A 27839-nucleotide genomic window follows, 5' to 3' on the forward strand; every position below is an offset into this window, starting at 1 on the left:
TTTGCAGTATCCATTCTGTGTGAACTTTGTTGTCCTGACAAAGAATGACACAGCAGTGACAGTGACTATTGTTGGTGCCAACAGATGTGCTCAAGGCACGGTGGCCTCCCAAGGGTAAATTTTTAGTGTGAAGGAAATAGGGCCTTGCAGAGGCAAGAGAGATCCACTCACCTCACAGAACCTGCTGCAGCATGCAGATAGCAACAGGCATCTGTTGTCAGGGAGAAGGGGGTGTGGAGTCGCTCTTTGACTCTGAGATTACTATGGTAATAACCATCCTGACACTGGTCCTGGCAAAACACATCCATGAGAAATGACAGCTTTGGCAGCAAGCCAGGCTGTGGTGCTTCAGAGCAAACCTTCCCAGCCAGTCACCTACAGGTTTGCCTGAATTATGCTTTGTAATGTGATGGCCTCCTTGTGGAAGTGGCTACATTGTGGATAAAAGGGAAGTAAGTGAGCACCCTGGATTGCCAGTTTAGTTGTGCTGAGAGGTGCAGGGGGTGAGCAAAGCACACTGCTGGCTGGCTGGAGAGTGTTTCCTGAGAGACTGTAGGGAGTGGTGAAGGACACCATTGGACACAGCAGTGGTTATGTGGCTGTGTCTCCACAGTTGAATGGATTGACAGGACTCTGATCTAATCTGGAGTTCGTTTCTTGATGACTGTGAATATGACAGAATTATTGGGAGGGATAGAAGGGAGAAGATGGGACCTTTGAAGGACATGGTGTTTGTCCTGGCTTCTTTCCATAGTCTTTTCTGTTCACCATAGTGTGAACTTAGCAGCCCTGAAGCTATGAGCCAAGATAACTTCCTTCCTCCCTATGGACTTTAGCCTGGGATTTTGGTCACAATGGTATGGGTGAGTACAGCATTGCAGGGATGTGTTCTGAAGATGACAGTGTCAGGAAATTTTACCTTATGATTATATCTTGGAGTGTGTGCACTCACCTTAGCAACATCACTGGTAACAGTCTCTCGGAACCCTCATTGACCCAAGCAGTTACATTCTCATTTCCCCTGTTTTTATATGGAATGCTGCACACTTTCGTAGAAATCTGTTTTGTTAAGAAGCTGGCTTTGTAGCATACCATTCTTCTTGGGAAACACATGATATTGTTTTTTGTTGTTGTTGTTGTTCTGGTTCTTCCATAAAATGTTATATTGTTAGCTTCATGCAGAAATGCATCAGTGTATTTGGGGTGACAGGAGAGTTATAGAAATCAGTAAAAGCCAATATCTGGGGGCAAAATAGGTGAGTGGGTAAAAGGGGGGGGGGGGGGCAGCGGAAGAATTAGCAGTCGAGCAAGGTTGCCAGTGGTGCTCGAGAACTAAGAATTGGACTAGGAATGTGCCAGAGGATGCTGTTTCTGGGAGGGTGAACTCCAGGTGCTGCTGAGGTTTTGTCAGCCATAGACTGGCACAGCAGCTTTCTCAGACAGCAGCAGGGAACCTTCCCAGCACACTCTGCTGCTGTGCAGGCAGTTGGCAAAAGGCAGTCAGGTGCTCATTCAAAGAATCTCCTTCGTTGTGTCTGCTTTCAGAGTGGATTGATTTGTCCTGGGTAGAAATTCCCAAGTACAGCTGTGTTTGCCAGCCTATTCCTCATCACAGTGCTTTGTCAGCAGCCATGTGCCCCACACTTTAATAGATGATTTCTTTGGTTCTTCACATCTGATAGGAGCAATAACCTCACCACCATTTCACCAAGGGTCCTGATCCCATGGCTCCATCTTGGAAACTGTCTTGTTGTTCAGATGACTTACCCTGTTGGTTACATGTACTGCTGAGTCTATAGTGTCCAGATAACTGACACATCCTTTACAAATGGGTAGGGGACAGAAAGTAACTGATAGGGAACATTGAACCATGCCAGGTGATCCAGGCCTTAATGCCAGGTTTTCAGGAGGCTGAGGAAAGATCAAGGCCTACCTGTTCTACACAGTGAGTCCCAGGCCAGCCTGGGCAACTTACTGAGAATTTGCTTCAAACTAATAAAGGAAGACATGGGAGATGGACATTTCAGTGATTAAAAGCACTTGGTCTGGAAGCATGAGGACCTAAGACTAAATCCCCAGTACATGCATAAAAGCCAGACATGGCTGCACATGCCAGCAACCATAGCACGGGGTTGGAGACAGGAAGATCCCAGGAGTTCATTGGCCTGCCAGCCTAAACAAAATGGTGAACTTCTGATTTAGTGAGAGACCCTGTTTCAGAACAAGAAGGCAACTGAGGGTGAGACCCAGTGTCCTGCTCTGATAACCACATTCTCACATGCATGTAGCACATACACATCACACATATCAGACTCAAAAGTAAATAAATTAGAAAGAGTGCTGGAATGTGGCCCAGTGGCAGGGTGTTTGCCTAGCAGGTGTGTATGCACGCGCGCGCACGCGCACACACACACACACACACACACACACACACACACACACACACACACACAGCTCTTTGTTTAATCACCAGTATTGGGGGGAAGTATCGGTAATGTGCTTCCTCTTTGCTGTAAGCTCAAGAATGTGATGAATAGGGTAAGATGTTTCTCATTTCTTTGATTATAATTAGTATATGCTAAGTTTTTGTTTTAATTAGAGTAGGGCATATCTATACTTTGAAAGTCAAATGCACTGAAAAGTGTCTGCACTCGACTCCCAGAGCCAGTCTGGGTTCCAGGATTACTTACAATCTTGGTCTCTGATGTTGGGTAGGCTCTACACCTTTGCTGTGTCTACACCTCTCTTCCTCCACATCCTGAAGTCAGATGCTCTGGCTTCTTCTGCAACAGACAGTGATCTGACTTTACTCCCATGTGCCCCTCAAGCTCTCTCATGCCCAGAGTTTAACACGCAAACCTGGTGGGCTTTCTTTTGGTTGTCTTAAGCCTCTAGAGGAGCAGAACTGGTAGAGGGTATGTACATTAAAATATATTCTAAAAGGGATTCATAACAGCAGCCTGCACAATAGTGATGGAGTTGTTCAACAGTGGCTCTCTGTGTACTAGAGAGAATGAGAACTTCATAACTACTGAATGCATGTGGCTGGATACTTCAGCAGTCAGTGTGGTGCTGGAGACCTGGAAGATTCCAGAGTTGTTAGTCTTCCGTATATATTGGAAGGCCAATGTAGCTGGAGTCTGACATCAACAGGATGCTGAGATGACAGTCACAGCAGCGGTAGAGTTAGATGGACTTAGCAGCAAGAAATGAAGGGAAGTGACTGGAGAGATGACTCAGCAATTAAGAACACTGGCTTCTCTTTCACAGGAGCTGGGTTCAGTTTGAGCCACCTGTAACTTTAGTCTTAGCAGATCTAACATCTTCTGGCTTCTGAGGGTACCCGGTACATATTGATACAGAGACATACATGTAGGCAAAACACTCATTCATATAAAAATAAAGATAGAAAGAAATGAAGGCACATAGACATGCAACACTTTTGCCTCAGACACCATTATGTATCTGGTATACCCATAAGAAGGTGCTGCCCACTTGGTGGATAGGTCACCTCTCAGTTATCCTTCCTGGAATGCACTCACAGACTCTCCAAGAGGCATGTTGCTTACTTGATTCTGTCATGTTAATTGCAATCAAGTTGACAAGATTAAGCATCACGAGTCCACCCCTAGACAACTTGACTTGCTGCCACTCATGCTTAATCTCCAAATTAAGATAATACAAAGCCATAATTCAGCATGGCGTGATGTAAGTATACTATGTGCAACTGAAAAACATCAATTCTTCCCCCAGAGCAGATGTTTTCAGATTATATCCTATAACTTAAATATGATACATAGAGCAGCAACACTTAAGTTTTGACATTTTCTTAATGTTATATAGTAATAGAATAGGAACAGAAAGAAAACACAAATACTGCTTATTAATGCATACATATAAAGCCATGAACATTTTAACCATGTAAGACAGAAATAGCCATAGCAGTTACATTCCTCGTTTCTTTGATTGGTTACTTGGCCATAGTTGTTTATATTTTTCTGTTGCCCAGCTTATATACTCAGCAAGTCCTGTTTCTTTATCTGAGGAAGTAGCCTGAAACTTACTTCATAACCCAGGGAGGCTTAGAATTTATGTCCTTCCTGCCTCAGCCTCCTGGAAGGTTCTGGCTCATTTACCATCTAGCCTGGATCGAGTTGTTACAGTTTCAAACTTAACTCGGAACATGGTCACACCAAGAAAGTCTCTGCTCTTCCTTCCTCCATCGAATTCCAGTTTCTCTGTAATGTAATGTAATGTAATGCCTGGGTCAGTTATTTCTAATAACACTGTGACTCCTGGAGCCAGAGTGGCCCGGGTAAAGTCTTAGCTTTCAGTTTAATTGAATCCATGTAGTGCTTCTTATGTCTCCTAACAGAAGCACTCCTTTCTCTGGAACCAAGACATCTAGACTAGAAGAGCATAAAATTGTAGGAACAGAAAGCAGCATGTTACTAGTGGCCCACTAGGAGTAGTGTTGAGTGGTACTGTTCCCACTTCTACCTTTGATTCTCAGATCCATAAATCCTGGCTACAAGAGAAACTACCACACTCTGAGCACTGATTCAGAGCATTTGCAGTCCTCTAGAGGGCTCTGCCCCAGCCCTTCAGGCTACTGCTGCCTACTTGGTCATGTAGCTGTGTCCTTACAAGGTCATTCCACCATTTTGTCAAGCCAGCTGCTTTAGTGTTGATCCCATGCATCATCTCCATCCTTGCCATTGTGACCACTTTGTTCATGGGTCCATTGAGCAGTGACAGGAATGGCCAAGAAAGGAGTTGACTTCTGTCTACAAAACAAGCCATCCTGCTTGCTTGTTGACATTCTTCTCTGTTGATGTCACCATTTAATGAGCATTTACAGAGGACACAAGTATCTTCACTTTATTTGAAGAGATATTTAGATTCCTCTTCCCCAGATGTCTGTCTCATCAATTTTCCAATCATGCTCCTTCCAAATCCCCAGCTCTTCATCCAAACTACTGGGAATGCCCTATGTGTCAGTGTATAAATTGTACATCTGTTCAAAAAATTGTATATGGCCAGCAAGATGGCTTATTGAGTTCAAGGTGCTTGCCACCAAGCCTGAGCTCAATTCCCAGGACCAATATAGTAGAAGGAGAGAACTATCTTCCACAGGTTGTCCTCTGACCTCAGTGCACACCAGTAGCATGCACGCATGTATAGAGAGAATAAAGATAATACTGAAAATATAGAACTCTGTGTCCTGGCCAAAGTTGTGCCTACCGCAGGATTTTCTCTCACTGTCCTTCAGGGTTGTCCCAGAAAGGTGCTGTATGTGATGCACAGCTAGCTATCCACTCCTGGGGGGCGGACTGCACCTACAGTAGCACTGTTAATAAGCCAGGCCTTCCTTTTGTTCTCTTTAGTCATCCAGTCACAGAGCATGCCTCACGAGGTAGTACTTGAGGACAGAGAGTATTGTTGGAGTAGTAGGGACCATAGGCGTTTGAACAACTCCATTTCTGACCGGCCTGGGCTCAGTCACATGAATATCACTTTCAACTGATGTTGGTTTGCTGCTTTGCATGTCCAACCATATGGCTTGGTAGGTAATGCCTAGCCTATGATAGGCAATTCGAGTCACGTGGTAACTTAGTAGATTTTCAGGTTCCACAAAGCCCCCATAGCAGGCCAAGAGCTGTCTCTCAAAATCATTGTGTGTAGGTGAGAACAAGGCCTTGCTCCAAAGTCCCAAAGGCCTCCACTGTGATTCACCTGTGCAATCCTCAAAGGCTCCAAATATTGCCCCTCTGTACCACTGACATCGCAGTACCATCAGGTTTACTGGATCATGTGTTCCAAGTGGCAGAGCAGCTAGACTTATTACAGGGATTTTTGCTGTTATTTTGGACCCATTTCTGGTACCACAGTCTGTATTAGGCATGGTTCTCTTGACAAAAGAATAGAGTGTGTATGTTACAAGATGATTCACGGGACTGACACAGACTGGTCTAGGTAGTGTCATAATAGCCATCTACCCACTGAAGAGACTGAGAACCAAATACAGGTGCATAGTCCACAAGGCTGCCAGATGTCTTTGGCGTCTGCACTGAAATCCTAGAGGATTACTGGGAGTCATTGGTCTTCCGCCCATGTGGCAGGGCCGAAGAGGCCGAGTCAAATGATGGATGGCAGCGGTAACAGAGAGTTGGATGCACTCATGAGCAAAAAGCAAAGCCAGGCCGGGCAGCAGCAGTGCTTCTTCTTTTGGACCTCCTCTTCCTGTTTGGTCTGCTGCAGAAAGGGGCCACCTACTCTGATTGAGGGTCCTCTCCCTCAGTTAACTCTTCCTGGAAATACTCTTATAGTTCCACCAGTCAAGAGCAATCATCTTAGGATCTAATAATGCCACCTTTCCAAGCCTCAGTGGTGGCGACTGAAGCCAAAGACAGAAAGAAGCTGGTCAATCAGTCACTGTGCACCTGTCTGTTGGTTGTTGGCAACTGTTTCTCAGTCTGTCACTCTAGTCTGGGGCTGTGTTCTCAGCCTTTAGCCATAGACTTTCCTGTGGCTTCTCCATCACTTGACTGTATTAGCTCCTGTGTTTGTTTCTTTGGGGTTCTTGTTGGCTGGGACACATCCTCCAGTAAGTTGCTATAAGAGACTACACTGAAAGACACATTTCTTATTTCAATCCTTGGAGGATAGATAGTGAGGTGGACCTAGAAGTATGGTGTAGATGTGTTTTTCATCCAGTTCTGGGGGGCTCTATGCTACCACTTCCTAGCCCTTGCCCTCAGCCAAGACTGCCTGTTCTCTCCTGTACAGTTGGAGCATTCATGGAACAGTGTGTCCATGCCAGTGCTATGTCAGGAACGCCTGCACAGTCTTTCCATTTGGCACTGGCACTCTAGAGAACAAAACAGATTGGAAACAGGGAAGAGACAGCAGGCCCTGCATCTGCAGTTTTACTTTCCATGGGATCCAGTCTGAGGATGTTCAATGGAAAAATCCAGAAATAAGCAACTCAAAATTTTGAAATTGTGCACTGTTAGAGTTCTATAAGATCTTGACCTGTCCCAGACCTTCCCATAAGACTTGATTTGTCCTTTTGCCCAGCTAATCTAGGCTGTGTGTGCTACTCTACCTCCCACTAGTTTGTAGCTAGGGGTTTACATTCAAATGATCCTGTTAAAGCCATCTGGCACTGCTACATCCTTGTGCCCAGGCCACTTAATGCCTCACCCATCACAAGTATACTGTTTCATCTTAAATTATACCAAGACAGGTGTGCACAGCACAGCAGGATGTTGGGTAAATAACCCTGTTCACTTAACTTCTGTTACTTCTGTTACTGTAGTAGTTTAATTCCATTGATAATTTCTGTTGTCACTCTTAGAGTGACTGATTTGCAAGTTAAACCTTTCTGAGGATCTGTGTGTAATAATAAACAGCCATGCAGGGCTCGGTGCTGTTTGCAGTGCAGATGTTCCCACAGCACGGTGGCCACATGAGGGTTTCCAACCAAGAACCTAGAAAGGTTAATCAGAGATTGACCAAAGACTTAGAGAAAGCTGCCATAAGCTGGGCTGATTGTCACAGAGGCCCCAGAAAAAGAGGAAGAAGGAGCTTGTGGGCACACCTCCCAGACAGAAGCTTGTCTGAATACTGAGCAGAGGTATAGCCAAGAGCCCAGGAGATCTGACTGGAGGCATGGCATTTCCTAGACCAGAGCTTCAGGGCAGAAGGGTGTAGATGAGAGCCCAATGACGTTCTGGACAGTTGCTTTGGAGCATGGATGACCTCTTCATATAAGAGTGCCGAATGAAGAGTTCTTAGATGTGGCCCCGGACTGGAGGCAGGAAGAGAGTGAAAGCCTTTAGCCTCAGAAAAGGCTGAGGAGTGCCTGTCAGCCAGCTGGAGGTGGGAAGGAGGATGAGGGACTGGCCTGAATGGTACATAGCCTCAGGGCAGAGTCAGTGGCCCTGCAACTTCTTTCAGGGTACAGAACCAGGGACAAGGTCATTGATGCCTCTCAGAAGCTCTCAGCTGGTGACCTGTGAGTTTTTGAACATGACTCCTTTAATGTCACAGCTGTGTCTTAGGAAAGTCACAGGATCCTCAGCACACACCTGTGCAAGGGCTGAAGGGCTCTGGAAAATTATTAGACGGGGCTGTTGGTAGAGTGGCTGCCTAGCAGGCATCCAGCCCCAGCTGCAGTCTCCACCACGGTATAAACTTGAGTGTGGTGACACACTGTAATTCCAGTGCCGGGGAGCTGAAGCCTGGGTCAGGAGGAGTTCAAGGCCATTCTCCACAAAGCGAGTTCAAGAAAAGAATAAAAGATAAGGTTAGGCAGCCGCACCAGCCTTACCCTGTAAGCTTGTGAATAGCTGGGAAAGTGCTTCCAAATGTGCCTCCATGTTAGCAGCTCACCCTTCTGTCACTGTTGTCTAGATGCCTGGCACCTGGTGGAGTTTCTCTGTTGGCTCATTTGGTGTAGGTTTTTGCAGTACTTGGGAAATACATTTATTAGCATGCTGTCACCTATTTTCACTCACTTAAAAACCCAGTCCCGGTCAAGCATGGTGCTTTGTTCTTGTAGTCTTGTCTCCTCAGTAAACTAAGGAAGGGTCCTCACTTGAGACCAAGATTTAGAGGCCATTCTGGGAACAGAGCAAGACCCCATGTCAAGATGGAGAAATAAGCAGTACCCTTGGAAAGTGCAGTGTATCATACTGAGGCAGCAAGGCCTCTGGCTTGTCCTGGGGATGGCAACCTAGCATCAGAGAGCACAGGCAGCCCTGAGCTAGGTACCTGCACTGCATGGCTACACCATCCAGACCTTCGTTAGCAGATGCCACTTTTTAAAAGGTTGTGGTTGTTGTTGTCGTTCTTGTTTGGGTTTTTTTTTTTTTTTTTTTTTTTTTTTTTTTTTTTATATGCATGAGTGTTTTTCTACATGTATGTGTGCAGTGCTTGTGGAGGCCAGAAGAGGGGAGTTGGATCTCCTGAAACCGGAGTTCCAGGGTAATAAGCTGGCCAATATGGGTGCTAGGAACCAAACTTGGAACCTCTGCGAGAGCAATATACACTCTGATCCACTGAGCTGACTCTCTAGTACTCCCTCTCTTTCTTGTAATAGCATCTTATTTAACCTCATGACTTGCTGTATTCTGACTGTGACTTTTTGGATAATGTTGTGAGCTGTGTTTGAGTGGACAGCCCAGTAGTAGTACGTACATCTACATTGTTACTTGACTGATCTCTGGCACCTTTTTCATCTTGCAAAATTGAAATCTTAAATCATTAGGTGGCTTTTAATGTAAACTAAGTTTTTGTAAAGATATTATAAAACATACTTAAGTTTTATGAAAGATTTCTACCATAAGGATTTAAAGTAAGATTATAAAATGTCAAATAGTGTATTTGTAGTTTACATATAAAATCAGAAAGCCTGTGACTATGTGAGTATGGGACATTTTCATGTGTATGATTGTGTGTGTGTGTGTGTGTGTGTGTGTGTGTGTGTGTGTGTGTGTGAGAGAGAGAGAGAGAGAGAGAGAGACAGAGAGAGAGACAGAGAGAGCGCCTTTTGTTCTTGGTGTGTGATGTTAGTACTAACTAAGGGTGATTAGGAACCTGTGCCCTGTGCCTTGGGCTCAGCTGATGACAAGACTATAGAATGCTTGAGCTACAGACTCCCCTGCTACAGAGTGTGTAGATGGAGATTCTTAGCCAGGACTGGGCTAGTGTGAGGTGTTGTCACTGTGCAGTATTTCAGCACTGGGTTGTGTGAGAAGAGAACAGCTAAGTTTACTCGCTGAGTGCATCAGGAGCTGCCAAGAACTTGTCACTGTTTCTGAGATATGCCGCCTTTGGGACGCACAGTAGTGGGCCCACAGTCTTAGCATTGCAGGGAATTACCACAGGTGTGCGTGTGTACCCTGCCTCTGTACATACCAGAGGCAGAAGCAACAGAGTGGTGACCTGTGTGATTTTGGGGTAGCAAGACCCAAAATCCAAGGGACAGGATGAACTAATAGGCTCAGGATCATTTAAAAGCCTATCTCTCAGGCCATTTTGGGGGCCTGTCCACTGCTTAGATGACCCTGACAGGAAAGGACAGATGTAGCTTCCTCCTAGACACTGTGCATGGGGCTCTGGGAACAGCAGTGTGGAGAAGCAGGTGCATGGTGGTTATAGCATGGGTCCTGAATCTGTGTGGTGCCAGAATACGAAATGCTTTATGTCGGTACACTACCTCCACTGAAGTCCTTTTGAGGTCACACAAGTGTCCTCTCCGAGGTGTGAATTGAAGTCTTGAGTGTCACATGGAGTAAGAAGTCAGAAGGAGGCAGGTGACAGCAAATGTTGTTGATTAAGTTGTGAGTGATGCTGTGTTCAGTATTATCAAGGTATTTATAGGGCAGGTCTCCAAGTTACTGCGTTGGATGTCTTGTCAGCACGACATGGTGGGAAACAGAGGTGCCAGTGAGGCTGTCTTGCCAGCCTCGCCATCTGAAGAGATGTAGGTGTCCCTGTGAGTAGAGGTGGAAAGGCACTGGGCCACATACCCCATGAAATACTTAGTTATTGCTGTTCTTGTGTCAGAGTCTGGTATGTAACACTGGTCTGGGTTGATACTGAGGACTTGATGTGTATGGCATGCCTGATAAAACGTGAGTCAGTCCAACCACAAGTGTGTCTGTCTGTCTACAATGTGTGGGGACTGCATACATACACATCTTCCCAACCTGAGCTAGAAAGACTGTCTCCTCCCCTCTGGGACATTAGTACTCCACTGTGGATTTACCTCAGGAGCAGCCATGTGTTGCCTAATCCACAGTGTTTTACTGCGCCACTGTGAACAAGTGAAAGCCGGATTCCTTCATTTTTGTCCTAATGAAAAGGAAATTAATTCCCTGTGTAGCCAGCATTGCTATTTATCTGGAAGAGGATTAGACGTGAAGACCCAGTTACTTCATTACTTCATTACCCTTCTGTGCTCAGTGCTAGATTTGAACTTTGGGGGTTTTTTTGTTTTGTTTTGTTTTTCAAAAACATGAGAAGGGCTAAGACTTGGCTTAGCAGTTATGAGCATTGCTGCTCTTGAAGAGGACCTGGGTTTGATTCCCAGCACCCACATGGCCGCTCACCACTTCTATATCTCCAGTATAGGTGGGAATCTGACACTCTCTTCTGACCTCTGTGGACACCAGGCAGACTTACATGCAGGAAAAGCACTCATGCATATAAATAATAAAAAAAAAAAGACATCTATTAACAATTGTAAAGGAGATGGGTACTTCTCAGGACTTTGTTAGCACAGCAGGTTGCTGTCCTTTGTGTATAAAGTGAGCTGGAAGTTGCTACTGACCACTGCTAACTATAGGAAAGGCTGAAGGTAGTGTAGAGACGGCAGACTAGTGAGCTGAATATAGCAGCCCCATGGTGCGCATGTGGACAGCAGTTTCTAAAATGAACAGGAGACTGAAAAAACATTCCAAAAACTGTCGTCGTCAGTGTTGGAGAGAGGATGAGTTAGGGAGTTGTACACAGATGCCTGAGCAGCCACGTGGGAGAAGGCTGCCCACCAGTCATTCCTGCGGAGGTTTTCACTCTGCGTGCGTCAAGTGCACAAAGGAAGGAAGGAAGGAAGGAAGGAAGGAAGGAAGGAAGGAAGGAAGGAAGGAAGGAAGGAAGGAAGGAAGGAAGGAAGGAAGGAAGGGGGTTATTTAAGAAAGTCCACCCTTGTTAACACTGGCTGTTCCGCTACTGTCCATTGTTCAGATACAGAAGCAGCAAGGTTGGAATGGGCAGAGTAGATGCTGCACTTGGTTGGGCTCTCTTTCTTAACTGACTGCCATCCTGTTGTATTAATGATTGTCACATTGCTGTGATCAAATAACTGACAGGAACAACGTTAAGTGTTTCAGAGGCTCTCAGTCTATGGTGGAATGGGAGAGCCTGAGCCAGTGGCTCTTCATATTGTGATGGGACAGGAAGTAGGGTGGCAGCCAGGTCCCACCTCCTAAAGGCCCCACAACCTCCCCAAATGGGGAGCAAGTATCTAAAACATGAGCCTTTGAGACTCAGAATGTTGTAGCTTACCTGTCATTGGCCTCTTGCTTACAAGCCCTGTTTCTTACAGCAACTGTGGCAGCCATGTACTACAGCTACTACATGTTACCAGATGGCACCTACTGCCTGGCACCACCCCCACCTGGGATCGATGTGGCCACTTACTACAGTACTCTTCCTGCTGGAGTGACTGTGTCCAGCTCGCCTGGTGTGACTACCACTGTACCACCGCCTCCTGGGACCACACCTCCTCCACCCCCAACCACAGCTGAATCAAGCAGCGGGGTTACCTCCACAACCACCACCACAAGGTACATGTGCCACCTGCTCAGTATGATGGCTGCCGCAGTGACCAGTGTTCTTGGTCTGGATTGCCTACCTGCGTCTCCATAATTAACATGGTTATCATTCATTTATTATTAGCACGCACCTGTACTTGCAGCTTTTAGAAGGCTGAAACAGAAGGATTAAAAGTTTAATGCCACACAGCCAGGCCGGGTCAGGCATTCTCTGAGGTCAAGGCCATCCTGATCTGTAGAGTGAGCCAGTCAGAGGTACACAGTGAATGCCTGTATCAAAAGAAGAAAAAGGTCAAAGCCAGCTAGATAATAATACATGTAGTTGTTCCGTCCCTGTATTTTTAACACTGGGGAGGCATAAGCAGGAGGCTCAAGAGTTCAGGGTCATCTATATAATGGGCTATAGAGCAAGACCCCATTCCAGTACCAAAAATCTTTCTTAAGCTGTGAAATCTGACCAGATGTAAATGTGGCTCTCAGGCCCGATCCCATATCTGCTCCTTAATTCTAGGCTACTCTTGTCCTGTTTGAAACCTCAGCTGGGTGGTGTTAGGCGGAGTTCAAGTGAGGTGGACTGAACTTGTCAGAGCTCAAAGGGTCTCATACTGATTGGTGAGGGGAAGCCTCCAAGAGCTCACGTTGTACAGTCATACAGCAGCTAGTGTAGAACCAGCAATGACAGGAGGATAGGAGTGCTGGGGCGAGGGGGGATGTGTGTGTGTGTGTGTGTGTGTGTGTGTGTGTGTGTGTGTGTGTGTGTGTCCCCTCATAAGGGCTGCTGAAATGCTTGACTAAAACCCTTTTTAATCATGCTAAGAAGTCAAATGTGGGCTGGGGGTATCACTCAGAAGTAGATCAGTGGCCTAGCATATGGGAGGGGTTGGGGGATGATTTTCAGGGCCACTACTGAGAAAGTAAGCACAGCGAAGGTTGTTGAGCCACATTCTTGCCTGTTTTAATGACTTTTCCTTGTTTTGTTCCTAAGAAGTAGCTCATAGTTAAAGGCGAATGCTAATTAGGAGGAAGACCTGAACGGCTCTGGGGCTTTGGACCTTGTCCTTTAATCCCCACTGTCCTGGTTCTTTTGTTTGTTTTTTTGTTTTGTTTTGTTTTGTTTAAGATAGGGTCTTGCCTATTGGGCTTACCGGGTGCCACCCACACAGCTCACTCCAGCAGTGGTACTCTGGGCTCTGTTAGTGCCCATTAGGTTAAGGGGCTTCATTAGGTTAAGGGGCTTCTTGTCTTTAGACCAAGAGTCTTGCTTTTACATGGCTGAGCCCAAAAGGACCCTCCAGCTGCCAATGCCAGGCTCAGCCATGCTGAGTTCAGGGTTGCTCACCGGCTCTTCTCCACAGTGCGCTTGCTCCCGTGGCCATCATCCCCCCGCCCCCTGACATCCAGCCTGTGATTGACAAGCTGGCAGAGTACGTCGCTAGAAATGGCCTTAAATTTGAGACCAGTGTTCGAGCCAAGAATGATCAAAGGTAAAGTGAAAGGGTTTGAGTGTTGGGCTGGGGTGTTTGCCTGGCATTTGTGAATTTCAGTGGCAATGTTTGCTTGGCATTTATGAGTTTCTGGGATCAAGCCCCGTGTTGCAAAAAAGTAAAAAACTTATAAGTGTGTCAGGTATATGAGATTGAGGTTTTTTTCATTTAGCATTCTTTAACCCTGTCAGGATTCTTTTGTGCTTTCGTCTTCCCTGAACTATCTTTAGATAGACATATTTTCGTTCATCTTATTAAATTACCTAGAGTTGGAGAGGGCTTTTGTTGTTGTCTTTATTGTGTGGTGATAGTGTAGATGTTTGAAAGTTTGGAACTCACACTTCTCAAGGGTCCTTATCCCTTATGCCTGGCAGTGCGTATAAAACATGGACTGCATCTTCTCCCATGGTACGACCCTGGAGGGTGGGTTAGCCCTCTGCCCAATCCACATGTGACTGGATAGAGCAGGACTGAGGCCATGTAGAATCTATGGAGTTGTTCTGACTAGTGTCTGTGAGCTGTCCAGGACAGTGCAGGCCACATGTGGAAGCACTGGGGGCTGCAGTGGGTCATGTTGAATCACCAGATCCTTCCCTGTTCACAGATTTGAATTCCTTCAGCCCTGGCACCAGTACAACGCCTACTATGAGTTTAAGAAGCAGTTCTTCCTGCAGAAGGAAGGAGGCGGTAGCACACAGGTATGTGCTGAAGGTAGGGAGGGCATGGAGTGCTGATGACAGGTGCAGAAGGGACTTCCTCTTTCCTCTGAGGTCTACACTGTGTCTGACCTATCACTTCAGGAGGTGAAACTGTCTTGGATCTGTTGAAGTGCCCACCCACTTATGCCTCAGTGATCGTTTGTCCAGTCCAGCATGTTCCCAACAAAAACCACTGTTGCTTCAAGCATCAGAGATTACTTTGACAATACTGAGAAGGAGAGTTGAGACATGGTCTCATGTAGCCCAGGCTAGCCTTCAGTTCCTAATCCTCCTGCCTCCGCCTTCAAAGTGCTGGGCTTACAAGTGTTCCGCTGTGCCCAGTTTACTTTATACTGCTCTGTAATGTACCTCATGGTGCATATGCTGGAGCTGTTGACTGTCCTCCAGGGATGGGGCTGGACCGGCTGCCACCGCACATAGTCCCTTGCACTCTGGGTACTTTGCCCTGTCCTGACACTCTTGAGCTTATTCTGCCAGAAATACTTGCTAAGCCTGAAATAGCTTCTTCTTCTGTGGTCTGGGGGAGATTGTGAAGGTCTCCTCAGTAACCAGGCTCCTAAAGAAAGGTACTCCTTCAACTGTTTAGTCTGCCATATTAAAAAAATACAGGTGGGACTAGGGGTGTAGCTCAGTGGCAGAGCACTTACCTAGCATACCAGAGGCCCTGGGTCCAATTCCCAGTTACACACACACACACACACACACACACACACACACACACACACAAGAGAATGATGTGAAATGCAGTTATTGCAGGTGGCTTGGGAGATTGAATGTTTTGATGTTTTTTTTAGAGATCTGTGTAGCATAGACCTCAAACTCCTTGAGTTTGGCCAAGGATGCCCTTGAACTCCTGGCCTTCTTGCCCCTTTTTCATGAGTGCCGGGATTACATGTGTGTACTGCAGAATACACTGACATGTAACGGTGCTCAGTGATGTCTCTCTCTTCAGGCAGTATCAACAGCTGAAGAGGCTCCCACAGAAACCGCTGTTGAAGAATCAAGTGAAGCTGGAGAGGACTGCGCTCCTGAGGGTATGGCAGAGACTGGGGGAAGAGGCAGCGGGAAGAAGGAGGCTGGGTCCAGCAAGAGCACCGTGGACGGGAAGCTGGTAAAAGGTGCGCTGTCCTGGTAAAGCCCAGGCCTCATGGCTTCCCTCCTGAGGGACAGGACTAGGTACCTCAAACCATGGGGGCTTGTTGGGCTTGCCTTCTAGAGCTGCTGTATTCAGACATGCTCACCTTGTCCTGCTTCTCCAACATGGTGTTTGGAACCCAGTAGGTACAAGCTAGTCTGAGGACCCATCAGCTTTTAGCTTACATCATTTAGTGGATGTGTTTATAAATTTTCAAATAATGTTTCATCCTCCCTCTAAAACTGTGTTCAGTTGTGATCTAGGCATGTGCTCTCCACTGGCTTCCAGCTCCAGCCCCTGTACAGACAGTTGTAATGAGGTTTGTTTTCTTTGTTCAAGTGGCTCCCTGGGGCACCCTTGTCAGGCAGTGCTGTGCTGGCTCACACTTGGCCTCCTTGCCCTGTTCCTGACTAGATGATGTATCTAGCAGGACAGATGTATAGAAGTGGCTGGTGCAGTGGAAGACGGAAGAGAACGGCTGCTTCGGGCTGGTTAGCTGAGCCCTGTGGTAGAACGTGAAGAAGCCATAACTCCACGTACTAGAAAAGAGACCACAGGAAAGGGTGTCCAGAGATAAGTGAGACCCCACTGTGCTTTGGGGACAGGTGGCTTTAGTCATTCAGTCTGGAGAGGTGGACTGCACAGCATGGGGAACTTGACTTCCCCTGGGGCCTGTGGTTACTAGCCGATGCTTTACCTAGTGTTGGCTTTTTGAGATTAAACAGAGGACCAGGAGCCTTTGGGGAGCCAGTGGCTAGTGCAGGAGCGACAGCAGTAGAAGACAAGCCTGGCCAGAAGAATGGCAAGGGAGATAGGCAGTGATCTCCTGCCTGGCCTGGAGTGGCCTCCGTGTGAGGTCAGAGTCACAGTCATCTGTCTGTCACTAAGAAAGCACTGCTTAGAAAGTCAGGTGACTGACCACCAGCAGTTTCTGTACCAGAAGCTATTCAAGATGCTGTCTTATGCTGGAAGGACAGGCAGTCCACCTGGAACTGGAGAAGAATGGACAGTGATCCCAGGACAGCCACTGCCAGCAAGGAGAAGGCGGAAGGCTGGGACTAGCTAGGGGCCATCCACGAGGTAGCTGTTATCCAGGAGGCACCCTCCAGACTGGTCTTGCCTGGGTTACCTGCGGAGCCACAGAGAAAGGAGCCCCAGGCCCAGCTGCTGAACCAGCATGCCCTCCCTCAGGCAGGAGAAGCCTGAGATGTGAGTACAAGCTGCAGAGTGTTTGACAACACCCCTTCTGCAGTGAGGCCTGGAGAGAGAGGCCTGCTCCTCTGAGGTGCAGAACGCAGGAGCGCAGCCCTGCTGAGAGTCAGAAGACAGAGGCTGAGTCTCTAGCCCTGAGTATCAGGGCAGATCCAGAAGTGATTATATTCAAAAAGTTGAGACTATCATAAAACTTAGCCACTGATAATCTGACAACTCCAGAACACTGCTCAGAAATGCTGCTAGGTTAAACATGATGAAACCAATAGGGTCAGAATAACTAGAAGACAGACTGGGAAGTTCTCAGAAGTCTCAAAGGAAGGGACAGATGTGGAAGAAGTTCATCCAGGTAGAAACAGTCCTGAAGAGGAGAGAAAGTAAGTCAGTGCCTCATTTCTCTGCACATCTGAATGTAAGAACAGAAGACTGTAGGCATGGCAGCACCCTGAGGTCCTGCCTGAGTCCATGAAAACAAGGATGTCAAGACCATCACAGAGCTTTCCCCTGGATTCTGTCCCCTGCGCTGCTGGGGGCAAAAAGTTCAATAAAATACTATTCCAAAGCAGACAATGCCATTACCTCTTTGTGTTGGGTGAACAAAAGAGAAAGAAAGAAAGAAAGAAAGAAAGAAAGAAAGAAAGAAAGAAAGAAAGAAAGAAAGAAAGAAAGAGGGAAGGAAGGAAGGAAAAGAAAAGAAAAGAAAAGAAAAGAAAGCAAGCATTTGAAGGGAAGAACCTAGGAAGTGAGTTGGGTTCAGCACAGTGTGGCTTGAGTACGTTCAGTCCTTGGCACGAGGGCGAGAGGGGCATGGGAGGCAGAATGGAAAAGAACAGAACTTGGGACAGAAGCCCAGCCAGTGGTACAGGCCTAGAACCCAACCCTGTAGAAGTTTAGGCAGGGTTTCAAATACAGGCTTCCTGATAGAACCCCTCAAAAATCTATAAAATGTTCATAAGGAAAACAAAAATAAGGAACTAAAATTAAAGGAAAAATTACTGAGAAAGTAATTTTTTTTAAAAATCAGTAAAATATGTTGTGTGTGTTCAAGAAGAAAAAGAATGCAAATATGAACACAAAGTTGTAAATCTTTTTTAAAATACACAAAGCATGCTCATCGCCTTAAATGGAAATGAACTCAAGTCACGGAAAAATACCATTTCGAAGAAAACATAAATTGCCAAAATTATTTCAAGAAAAGAAGAGAAAGAAAACCTGACAGATTTTTAGTCTGGCAGATTTTTTGAAATACTGGTTGGTTAGCAGCCGCTAGAACCAGGCAAGGGGCCAAAACAAATTAAAGTCTGGCTTAATTCACCCTGGAGAACCAGACCATTTCTGTCAGGAAAGCTCCTTCAGAACGTTTGGGAGAAAGGGGTTAAGAAGCTCTCGAGCTCAGTTCTGTAGACCTCAGCACTGAGAAGCGTGACGTTAGAGGATTGAGTGGAGTCAGCCTGTGTGCTAAAGCGGGTTGGGACGTGGGCAGTGGGGCCTGGTCCAGGGCTCTGGTGTGCTCACTTCTTCCTGGGCACTGAGAAGGCACTGGTGCTTTTGGGTTGTCTGTATTGTAATAATTGAAGTTGGCCCAGTACTTTCACTACCATGTGTGTCCAAAGGATCAAACTCTGGTTGTCCAAGCTTGCAGCAAGTGCCCCACCTCCTGAGCCCTCTCGACAGCCCCTTCACTTCTAAAGATTTAATAACTCGAAGAGATCTAGCAGCAGTGACTCCAGAAGTTCAGTGTCTAAGTGCAGGCAGTGTGAGCAGTGCATGCTCCTGATCCCAGCGCTCGAGGGTCAGGAGCTTGGGCACAGCCTCAGGAGCCTCCGTGAGACCCTGCAGAGAAAGGAAGAGGGGGAGCAGGAAGAAAAGGAATTGTTAGCATACATAATCTTAGAATCAGAGAACTGAAGCCGGAAATCAGCAACCTACAGCTCCAGGGAAGCAGACCCAGAATAAAGTTAAAAGCAAATGTCTAATTGACAATAAGTTGGAAAATAAAGGGTTAATGTCCTTCCTATAGAAAGAGCTTTTCTAGGTCAGAAAATGGACTGAGGGCATTCTTCAGAAGAGAAAAATACATGGCTAGTGTGCTGGGTTTGTTTACACAAGACACTGGTTTTCTTCTCAAATTGTTAGTTGGGGCTGAAGAAAGACAGCTCCAGAGGTAAGAGCACTTCTTACACTTGCAGAGGACCTGAGTTCATTTCCCAGAACCCACATAGTAGTTCATAGCCATCTGTAACTGCAGACGTAGGGGATCTAGCACCCTCATCTGACCTCCAAGAACATAAGGCGTTCACATGGTGCACATACATATATGCAGGTAAAACACTCATGCACATAAAGAAATCTAAAACAAAATGGTAAAACTAGGTTGTTTGTTGTTGTTTTATTTTTTTATTTATTTATTTATTTATTTATTTATTTATTTATTTATTTTAATTAGTATCAGGACTAAGGAGATGGTTCTGTGGGTAAAGTGCTTACTGTGCCAGGATGAGGACCTGAGTTCCCATCCCTAGCACCTACTACTAAGCTAAGGGTGGCTGGAGCCCTGGTGTTTGGGGCGAGGAGGAACAGAAACAGTTTTCCCTGAAACTGGCTGTCCAGGATACCTACTGGTAAATCCAGTTTCAGATAAGATGGAGAATACAGAGGAAGACACCAACCTCTGGTCTCCACTTAACACGCAACACACCTGAACAATATACAGTAACTAGTAAATAATGTTAATGTCATTCATCCAGGGTTTTGGGAAATGTATTCACCTGCATTCCCACCTAGTCAGGAGGTTAAGGCAGGGGAGTTGTTTGAGCTCAGGAGTTTAAGACCAAGCTGGGCAATATGGCTAAGACCTCATCTCCAAATACACATACATGTAGCTGTTAAGCAGAGGTAATGAAGAAGGCTGTGAGGCCATGGGTGTGCTTTAGAGAGACACTGCTGGACCCAGTCCTGAAGGTCAGATGTGCCAGAAGGAACAGATCCTGCAGGCAGCAGGCAAGCCTGGCCATCTCAGTGTAGGTGTTGTGCACAGTGCAGAAGGGCAGGTGTAGCTGGATCACACAGGGTCTTGGCCACCTGGAGAAAGAGCTAAGGATCAATAATGATGCAAGCTGTGGTGTGCAAATTGTGTAATCGGAATCCTCCAGGAGAATTCTAAGGCCGTTGGGCATGCTGACTTACCTGGAGAAGCTTCCTAACCTTGGCCTCTTGGTTCTTGCAGTGCTGTGGGGCGTGGAACATCTGATAATCTCCTCAGTACTGAGTGAGGCAGGGCATCTAGACACACAGGTTAGGTGGCTCTATAGTTAGCTTCCTGGGCAGGTGGTGGGGATAGTGGTGCTTCGGCTCTGCCGGGCTGTGAATGCCTCTCCAGACTAAGTATGGCAAAGTGCTCTAGGACTTTACTGTCACGATCTGCAGGGCTGTTCCCTTTTCTGGAAACAGTATGTGTTCTTATATCATCTTGTATTTTAGTATCAACTCATAAGTGAGTCCATTAACATTTCATGTAAGTCTTTTTGCTCTTAAGTGTACACACTAAATATGTTTTTTAAAAAGGTAAATGACAAAAATTGGCGGTTTAAAACCAAAGGTGGCTATGGCAGTATTGTTATGTTGCCTGTGGTAGCAGGCTTCAGACAGCACACCCAGTCTGGTGTCTTGCCTCAGACATTTAAACAAGACTCCTTTGACTACATTCCCACCTGTAGACTGCACACCCACACACGTGTGCACACTCACACTGTGCCTTCACAGCAGATGCCATCTGCCTATCAGCCATCTCTCTTGCAAGTGGTAGTGCCTGTGACAGTGTCTGCGCATTCTGCCTCTGGTGCCTAAAAATACGTCACAATTGTCACCTTTTTCCAACAGCTTCTTTTGCTCCAATAAGCTTTGCCATCAAAGCCAAAGAAAATGACCTACTTCCCCTGGAAAAAAACCGTGTCAAGCTGGACGATGATAGTGAAGAAGATGAGGAAAACAGGGAATGCCAGGAAAGCACCAGCAGCGTGGCCAACCCCAGCCCAGCTGCAGCCCCACCCTCTGCGGTTGTAGAGGAGAAGAAACCGCAGCTTACCCAGGAGGAGCTAGAAGCTAAGCAAGGTTTGTCGATAGCTTTTAAAGTTCTTAAAAGAAAGAAGACAAATATAAGATTTATGTGCTAAGCCAGAAATTCTAAGACTGCAAGCTAAAGCCTGGAGCCATGCAGGAGCATTCTGAAAGTCCTGTGTGCACTGCCGCCGCACCGTGCACTCCTTAGCTTGATGCAATGCCCTTGGCAATCTGTACTCAGAGCAGCCTAATGTGCTAAGCGGGCGGCTCTAATGGAGACACACTTTGTACTTGGACGACAGCCCCGGGGTGAGACACCAGCCTGGACTCCCAGCTCTGGTTAATGCACCACACTGGGAGAGGCCTTTTGTGAGACTTGTCTTTCAGCAGAACCATCAGCCCTTGAAGATGATGCCTGCTAGAGCTGATTTCTCAGCCCTGGTTCATCTTCATGGGTCACAGCATGGCCAGTCACATACAGGCTGGGGCTGGAACTGCTGCAATGCTTGCCTAGCCTTTTGGGGACATCTGCCCTCCAAAATAGACGTCTTCCACAGTGAAGTAGCTACTCAGTGAGTGCATTTGTGCTTTTACCTGTTCTAACTGCTTTTCTTGGAATGTGCTTCTTGGTATGCATAAACAGACCATACAACCCTGACTAAAGGGGATGCTTGGAGCCAGTGTCCTCTAGAGAAGAGCATGCTGTGGGCCCACAAGTGCTCTCTCTCAGTGCACTTCCAGTCACACTGGTGTGTTTGCGCTGCTTTCCCTGTGTGTGAGCTCAGCAGTTTGTCATGCCCTCTGGACTCAGACACTTGCCACAGGGCATTGTTCCATGCCGACTTGGAGTGTGTTGGGCTCCTGTGCTTGAGAGCCATTCTGTGATTTCCGTTGTGCAGCCCAGCTCCTGCCATCGTGGAACCCCTTCAACCTCACTGCCTTTGAAAATAAAGTGTACCTCCCCCAAAAGCCACGATAAGTTTATTTTTCTGAAAATGTTGGTCTGTCCAGGTATCTACCTGCTTTGAGGTTAGTATTGAAATGACAGTGTTGTATAGCCAGAAGGTGCCTATGAAAATCAGAAATGAAATGCTGCTTGCTGTAGACTCTGCCTTTCTTGTTTTATTTAGCAAAACAAAAGCTGGAGGACCGTCTTGCTGCTGCTGCTCGGGAAAAGCTGGCCCAGGCGTCCAAGGAATCAAAGGAGAAGCAGCTTCAGGCTGAAAGAAAAAGGAAAGCAGCTTTGTTTTTACAAACCCTAAAAAATCCTCTTCCAGAAGCAGACGTTGGAAAACTTGAGGAGAGCACGTTTGGAGTTGAGGTACGCAGGGCGTCTGATGGCATGCTTGGATTTGTAGTTGATGAGTTGGTCCAGACTCACCCCTGGCTTTGGAGCCCCCGCCTGAGCCAGATGCCAGCAGCCCAGCACCTGCCTCCAGCATAGTCACAGATCTTGCTAATAGTTTTGAGTCTGTGAAGAGACCCTGTGCCAATTACCCTATAATTGAGGCTGAGAACACATAGGTAGAAATCCTGATCAGGAAGCCCAGCTCATGGGCACCCATGCAGGGCCTCCCACTGCATGTGGTCAGACAAATACGGTCAGAGCAGGGCCTCAGTGGTCGCAGCCACGTAACAATGTGGAGCTTACACTGGGAGGGAGCAGAGATCTCAAAGCCAGCACCTTTATCCTGTATTGTGCTGTAATTCTAAAAGGTAAACAGCATCCACCCATGTCTTGTCTGGATGTAGCTCTGAGGTAGAGCACTAGTGTGTGGGAGGTCTCGAGCTCATCCTCAACACCAAGAGGTCATGGAGAATCCAGGCAACTCTGTCCTAAGTGCTGGCCAGATCATCACATGGTACCTTAGGATGCTCTTGTGTGGAGGGATGGGAAGCAGTGCTTAGCCTGGAACCCTCATTCAACACTGTTGGAGGTAGCTGTGTATAGTTCAGTGAAAATTCTGGTCATGCCTATCTGTCTCCAGGTGGTTTTAAATATCCTTTATGCTTGGTGTCTTAGTTAGGGTTTTATTGCTGTGAAAAGACACCATGACCACGACTCATAAAGAACAGCATTTAATTTGACTGGCTTACAGTTCAGAGCTTTAGTCTATTGTCATCATGACAGGAAGCTTTGCAGCACTCAGGCAGACCCGTGTTGGAGAGGATCTGCTCTGCGAGTTCTGAGCCCACCCCCAGTGAGATACTTCCTCCAAGGCCGTACCTCCCAGTAGTGCCACTCCCTTGGAACCTGTGGGGGCCGTTTTCACTCAGACTGCCTCACTTGGCTTCCCTCCATAATGCAGAGCAAGCCCTTGCTCCTGTTTGCTATTGTTGGAAAGAAAAGGGGGACCAGAACTCACAAGTTCCAGGTTGTGGGCATGTGCCACCACACCTGGCTCCTACACCCTTTTTAACTTTAATTACATTGATACTTGTAAGGACCTTTGGAGTCTTCAATGTCCCTGTGGTTAAAGTTCCCCACCTCCTGGGCGTCCAGACCTGCTGATTCAATGTCCACCTAGCATCTTTTTAGTGGTTCTGTTCTTGGGGTAACCTCTGCACTGCCCTTCCCAGAATGAGCTTTTCAAAGAGGTTGCAGAACTCTACTAGGGCACTATGACCCCATTTTCCAGAGCCCCACAGAGATAGACTCTTCTGGTCCCTCAGACAAAGCCTATTCCTGCAGAAATGGAGGAACAAAGTACACACAGCTGGGGGCAGCCATTATGCGCTGTGGCCCTGTATGAAGCCATTTGTGAGGCGCTGTGGTATGTGGAGGGCATGCAAGAGGGAGTGCAGGAACATGAGCTCTGCAGCTCTGGAGAGACATTGGCCACGAGGAGAGGAAGCTTATAAGAGCCTGACTGAGTAGGGGTGCCTGAGGCCTGATTGACTCTCTTGTTTCACAATCCTTTGTATAGTGAACAGGTTATGACATATCTGTAAGCCTAGAATGTAGCTCAGTTGACAGTGTTCTTGCCTGGCATGCACAGGGTCCTAGCATACTATAATCCCAGCAGCACGGAGATAGAGGCAGAAGGTTCGGAAGGGCTGGATCATCCTTGCTTATGACAAGCTCAAAGTCAGCCTGCACTCCATGAGGCCTTGTCTGAGAGCTGAAGTGAGTGTTAGACAGGCCAGTGTGGGAGGCTCAGCAGATAAAGATACTTGCTACCCAGACTAAAGGGCATGAGGGCGACCCCTGCTACCCACATGGTGGGAAGAGAAAGGTGACTCAGTAACTTGTCCTCTGACCTCCACACAGATGCACACACAAAGAGACAGATAATGTACAATAAATAAAGAAGTGTAATTTTTAAAAAATGTGGAAAGCCACATCTGCAGATAGATAAAAACAAGTCGTGGTTGCAAAGTTGACTGTGTGTTCTCAGAATCTGGCCATTTTAATGGGAACTCAGTCTATCAAAGTCGTTTGTCATCAGCCTGCTGGCAGCACCACAGTGCTGACCCAGCTTGTGTCTTCTCTCAGAGTGACTCTATTCTTGTCTGCTAGCCTTGGCCCTGTTTGTAATCCATAGATGTTTGACTCTGGAATGGGCTCCCTGGTTGCATGTGCACACGAAGATTATCTCAGCAGAGCTGCTTCAACAGAAAGGGTGCATGAGGAGAGCAGTTGGTGATAAGTGTCTCACTGCTTTGAAACAAAGAGGCTCATAGTAAATACTCTATGAATGATAGTCAAACCCAGAGTGGTACTGATCTCAAGAAACTTGGTGGATATGCTGCCCTTGACTTTGCCAAGTACCTTGGTATATGTACTCGGCCTACAGATGTTGGCACATTCACCCAATTAGCCACATAGATGTAGACAGGAGTTCTTACAGGCTCCAAAAGGATATGAGAGAAGATCACAGGTGACACTACTAGATCTGTCAGGGCTGAAACTAGCTCAGCAAGCTCCTCAGGATGGGCAGGTGCCCACAGGGCAGCATTCCATCATCATATGTAACCTGGTCCTTTTGTATGTGCTGGTCTGCCCAGTGCCGTTGGTCCTTATTGACGAGTTTACGTATTCTAAGTGATGTCTTAAAGCATGTTCATTGACATAGAAAAATATTACTGGATGGATATGTGGCCCACACCTTTAATCCCAGCACTCAGACAGATCTCTGAGTTCCAGGCCAGCCAGGGCTACACAGGTGTGAGCCTATCTAAAAGAAGAAAATCGAGGTTAATGACACACTGAATCTTTAAGCAGTCTGTACAATAGCTAAGAATCTTGCATCAGTGATGACAAGCTTGGTAGTTAAGCACAGTGACCTAAGCAGCAGGGAACTCAGGGAAAACTAAGAGACCTCCTTCCTGTCTGACAACTATAGATAGCCGTCTGGCCTCAGCTGAGCCCACTGGACAGCTTTTCACTGTGAGCTAGCAGTTCTGTAAGAGTCATGTGCAGGGTTACTTACCAGCTGCCTCCAGAGTGGGCCCAAGCAAAGTAGCAAGACCGGGCCCTCCTACCCACAGTTGCAGGTTTACAAATGCACGTGCACACCACTTCTGTCCCCATTCCATCCCAGGGCTCCAGACAGCTGGGGCAGTGGGGAGCAGGGGGTGGGGGTGGGGAGCCGGTCACACAGCATCTACTTTGAAGTTTTCCATAAATCTTACTGTTAAATCTTCCGGGCACAAAATGAGAAGAACTCTTCCATGTATTTGATGAGTAGTTAAAACTACATTTCTCCTGAAAGGCCAAAGAGATTTTGTTTGTCTTTTGAGACAAACTCTAACTTGGGCCAGTCTAGAATTAACTTTGTAGTAGTCCAAGCAGGCCTCAAACGCAAAGCTGTTTTCTTATCTCTGCCTCCTACATGCTTCAGTCATAGGTGTGATCCATCTCACACAGCAAGAGGATTGTTATATATAACCACTGAAAGGTGGTCTTTCCTCAGAGACAAGAAGTATCTACCCAGAGTGTTGTATTCTCTGTTGACACCTACACACTCACTTTTCTGTTTCCAGGAAACTGGTGTCATGCCCTGTCCTCTGCTGGTTGGTGGTAGAACTCTGCCCATGTTGGAGGGGAAGCCTCCAGAAAGGCCTTCAAGCAGATGCAGAGACCCACCAAGAGAAGAAGAGAGAGAGAAAAAGAAGAAGAAGCACAAAAAACGGTCTCGGACGCGGTCCCGCTCCCCCAAGTACCACTCGTCCTCCAAGCCCAGGTCTAGATCTCACTCAAAAGCAAAGCACGCCCTGCCCAGTGCCTACCGGACAGTGCGGCGGTCGAGGTGGGTGTGCCAGCACTCGTACGCTCTTGCTCCTGTCTGCCCTACACTCTGAGCCTCCTCCTGGTACCCTGTAAAGCCAGCAAAATTTAAAATGAGCACAGGCTGGAATGTGAGTGAGGGTATGTGTGTGTCCTGCAAATCCAAAGGAGATCTTTCAGAAAACCTTGTGAAGGCTTTTCCGAGCTCACCAGTCGCTGCAGGTTAAATGGTTCATTTATGCTTCTTATCTGCATAGCCTACTTATACTTCACTCTTCATCAAGGTGGAAGCAGAGGATCTCCAGTTGAAGGCCAGTCTAAGCTACGCCAGGGTTGTAGCTCAGTCAGTACATCCTGCAGCAGAGCGTGAGGACTTGAGTGAAGAAGCCCGGCATGGTGGTGCCTGCCCCTAACTCTAGCATTGGGGGGGTGGTGTTTACAGCCAGGGCTCATTGTCTAGCCAGCCTAGCCTACTGAGCTAAAGCCAGGCCAGTGAGAAAACTTGTCTCATAGATTAAGGTGAATGGGCTGGGTAGTGGGGCATAAACCTTTATTCCTAGTTCTCAGGAGGCAGAGGCAGGTGGATCTCTGAGTTCAAGGCCAACCTGGTCTATATAGCAAGTTGTAGGCTAACTGGGGCTATAGAGTGAGACCAGTCTCAAACATTAAAACACAGGCAAAAAACCCACACTGAATGGCTGCTGAGGAAGAACCCAAGGGTTGCCCTCTGGCTTACACACAGGCACACGCACACACACAGTCACATGTAAAACAAGTTAGCCTCTCCCTCCCACCCAAATTTGCAAAAAAGGAAATTATAGGTGAGCATGGTAACACTTGCCTGTGATCCTAGTGCCTGGAGGATGGAGGCAGGAGGATCAAGGTGTTCAAGAGTTCTTCAACGGTATAGTAGATTTGAGAACAGCAGACTGCCTCCTAGGGAGTGGGAGGTCAGGGTTCTACACATGAGGTGAACCTGGCACTTGTAGAAATTCATAGGCTGGCATGCTGGAGTTTTTTGTGTGAGTGAACTTCCTGTGCTGAGTGCTTATGACTGAAGTGGTCCAGCAGCCCTCCTCTCAGGCTGTGCTCAGATGTTCTGCACAGTGTCTGAGGTGAATGTAAATGAGGCACCAGTGTGCATCTATTTCCTCTCCTCAGCCTGCTGCCTCTCTAACAGTCTACCAACAAGCCCCATGCGTAAGGTGCCAGGGGTCCAGGAAGCAGCTCAGCATTACTGCCAACGGAGTTAGTAAACTTGTTCTTAAAGGATGACAGAGCATCCCCTTGGTTTTGAAGGCTTGGAAATGAAGCTAAGCATTCGATAGTGTGGTGGAGAGCACCTGTTGAGCCTTTAGTTCTCACCCTGCTCTTTAGTTCTCACTGTTTCCATGGTGTCCTGGACTCTGATCAGATGAGCTCACACACCCAGCATTCACCAACTCCTGATACTCATCCTTCTTCTGGGGTGGTATCAGCAGTATTCACAGACACTAGTATCCTATGCCTTGGATGCACAGTGCACAGTGTTCTCTCTGATGTGCTAAAAGTGGTGTGCTTCCTCCTTGACCCACACCAAGCCCAGGGTTGACAAGTGTCTGACCTCCTGTTTTCATTTGGGGTACATTTGTCTTCGTGGAGAGCCTTCAGCTCTAG

At 47.0% G+C, this 27839-nt stretch overlaps 1 protein-coding gene across 7 annotated transcripts in view; it reads left to right on the plus strand.

The window, feature by feature from the left end:
* Positions 1-27839, plus strand: part of Sfswap (splicing factor SWAP) — a 70077-nt gene that overhangs the window by 26410 nt on the left and 15828 nt on the right. For 4 of the 7 annotated variants that reach the window (XM_076922999.1, XM_076923001.1, XM_076923003.1 and 1 more), the window contains 7 exons: positions 12116-12356; positions 13700-13828; positions 14433-14526; positions 15500-15665; positions 20774-21004; positions 22084-22274; positions 25940-26205. In XM_076922999.1, the coding sequence (XP_076779114.1) occupies positions 12116-12356; positions 13700-13828; positions 14433-14526; positions 15500-15665; positions 20774-21004; positions 22084-22274; positions 25940-26205 (1318 nt within the window). The remainder of the gene's footprint in view (positions 1-12115; positions 12357-13699; positions 13829-14432; positions 14527-15499; positions 15666-20773; positions 21005-22083; positions 22275-25939; positions 26206-27839) is intronic. The other 3 variants (XM_076923000.1, XM_076923002.1, XM_076923005.1) reach the window with 1 other exon arrangement.

This window comes from Arvicanthis niloticus, chromosome 24 (assembly GCF_011762505.2).
Source record: "Arvicanthis niloticus isolate mArvNil1 chromosome 24, mArvNil1.pat.X, whole genome shotgun sequence".
Lineage (NCBI taxonomy): Eukaryota > Metazoa > Chordata > Mammalia > Rodentia > Muridae > Arvicanthis > Arvicanthis niloticus.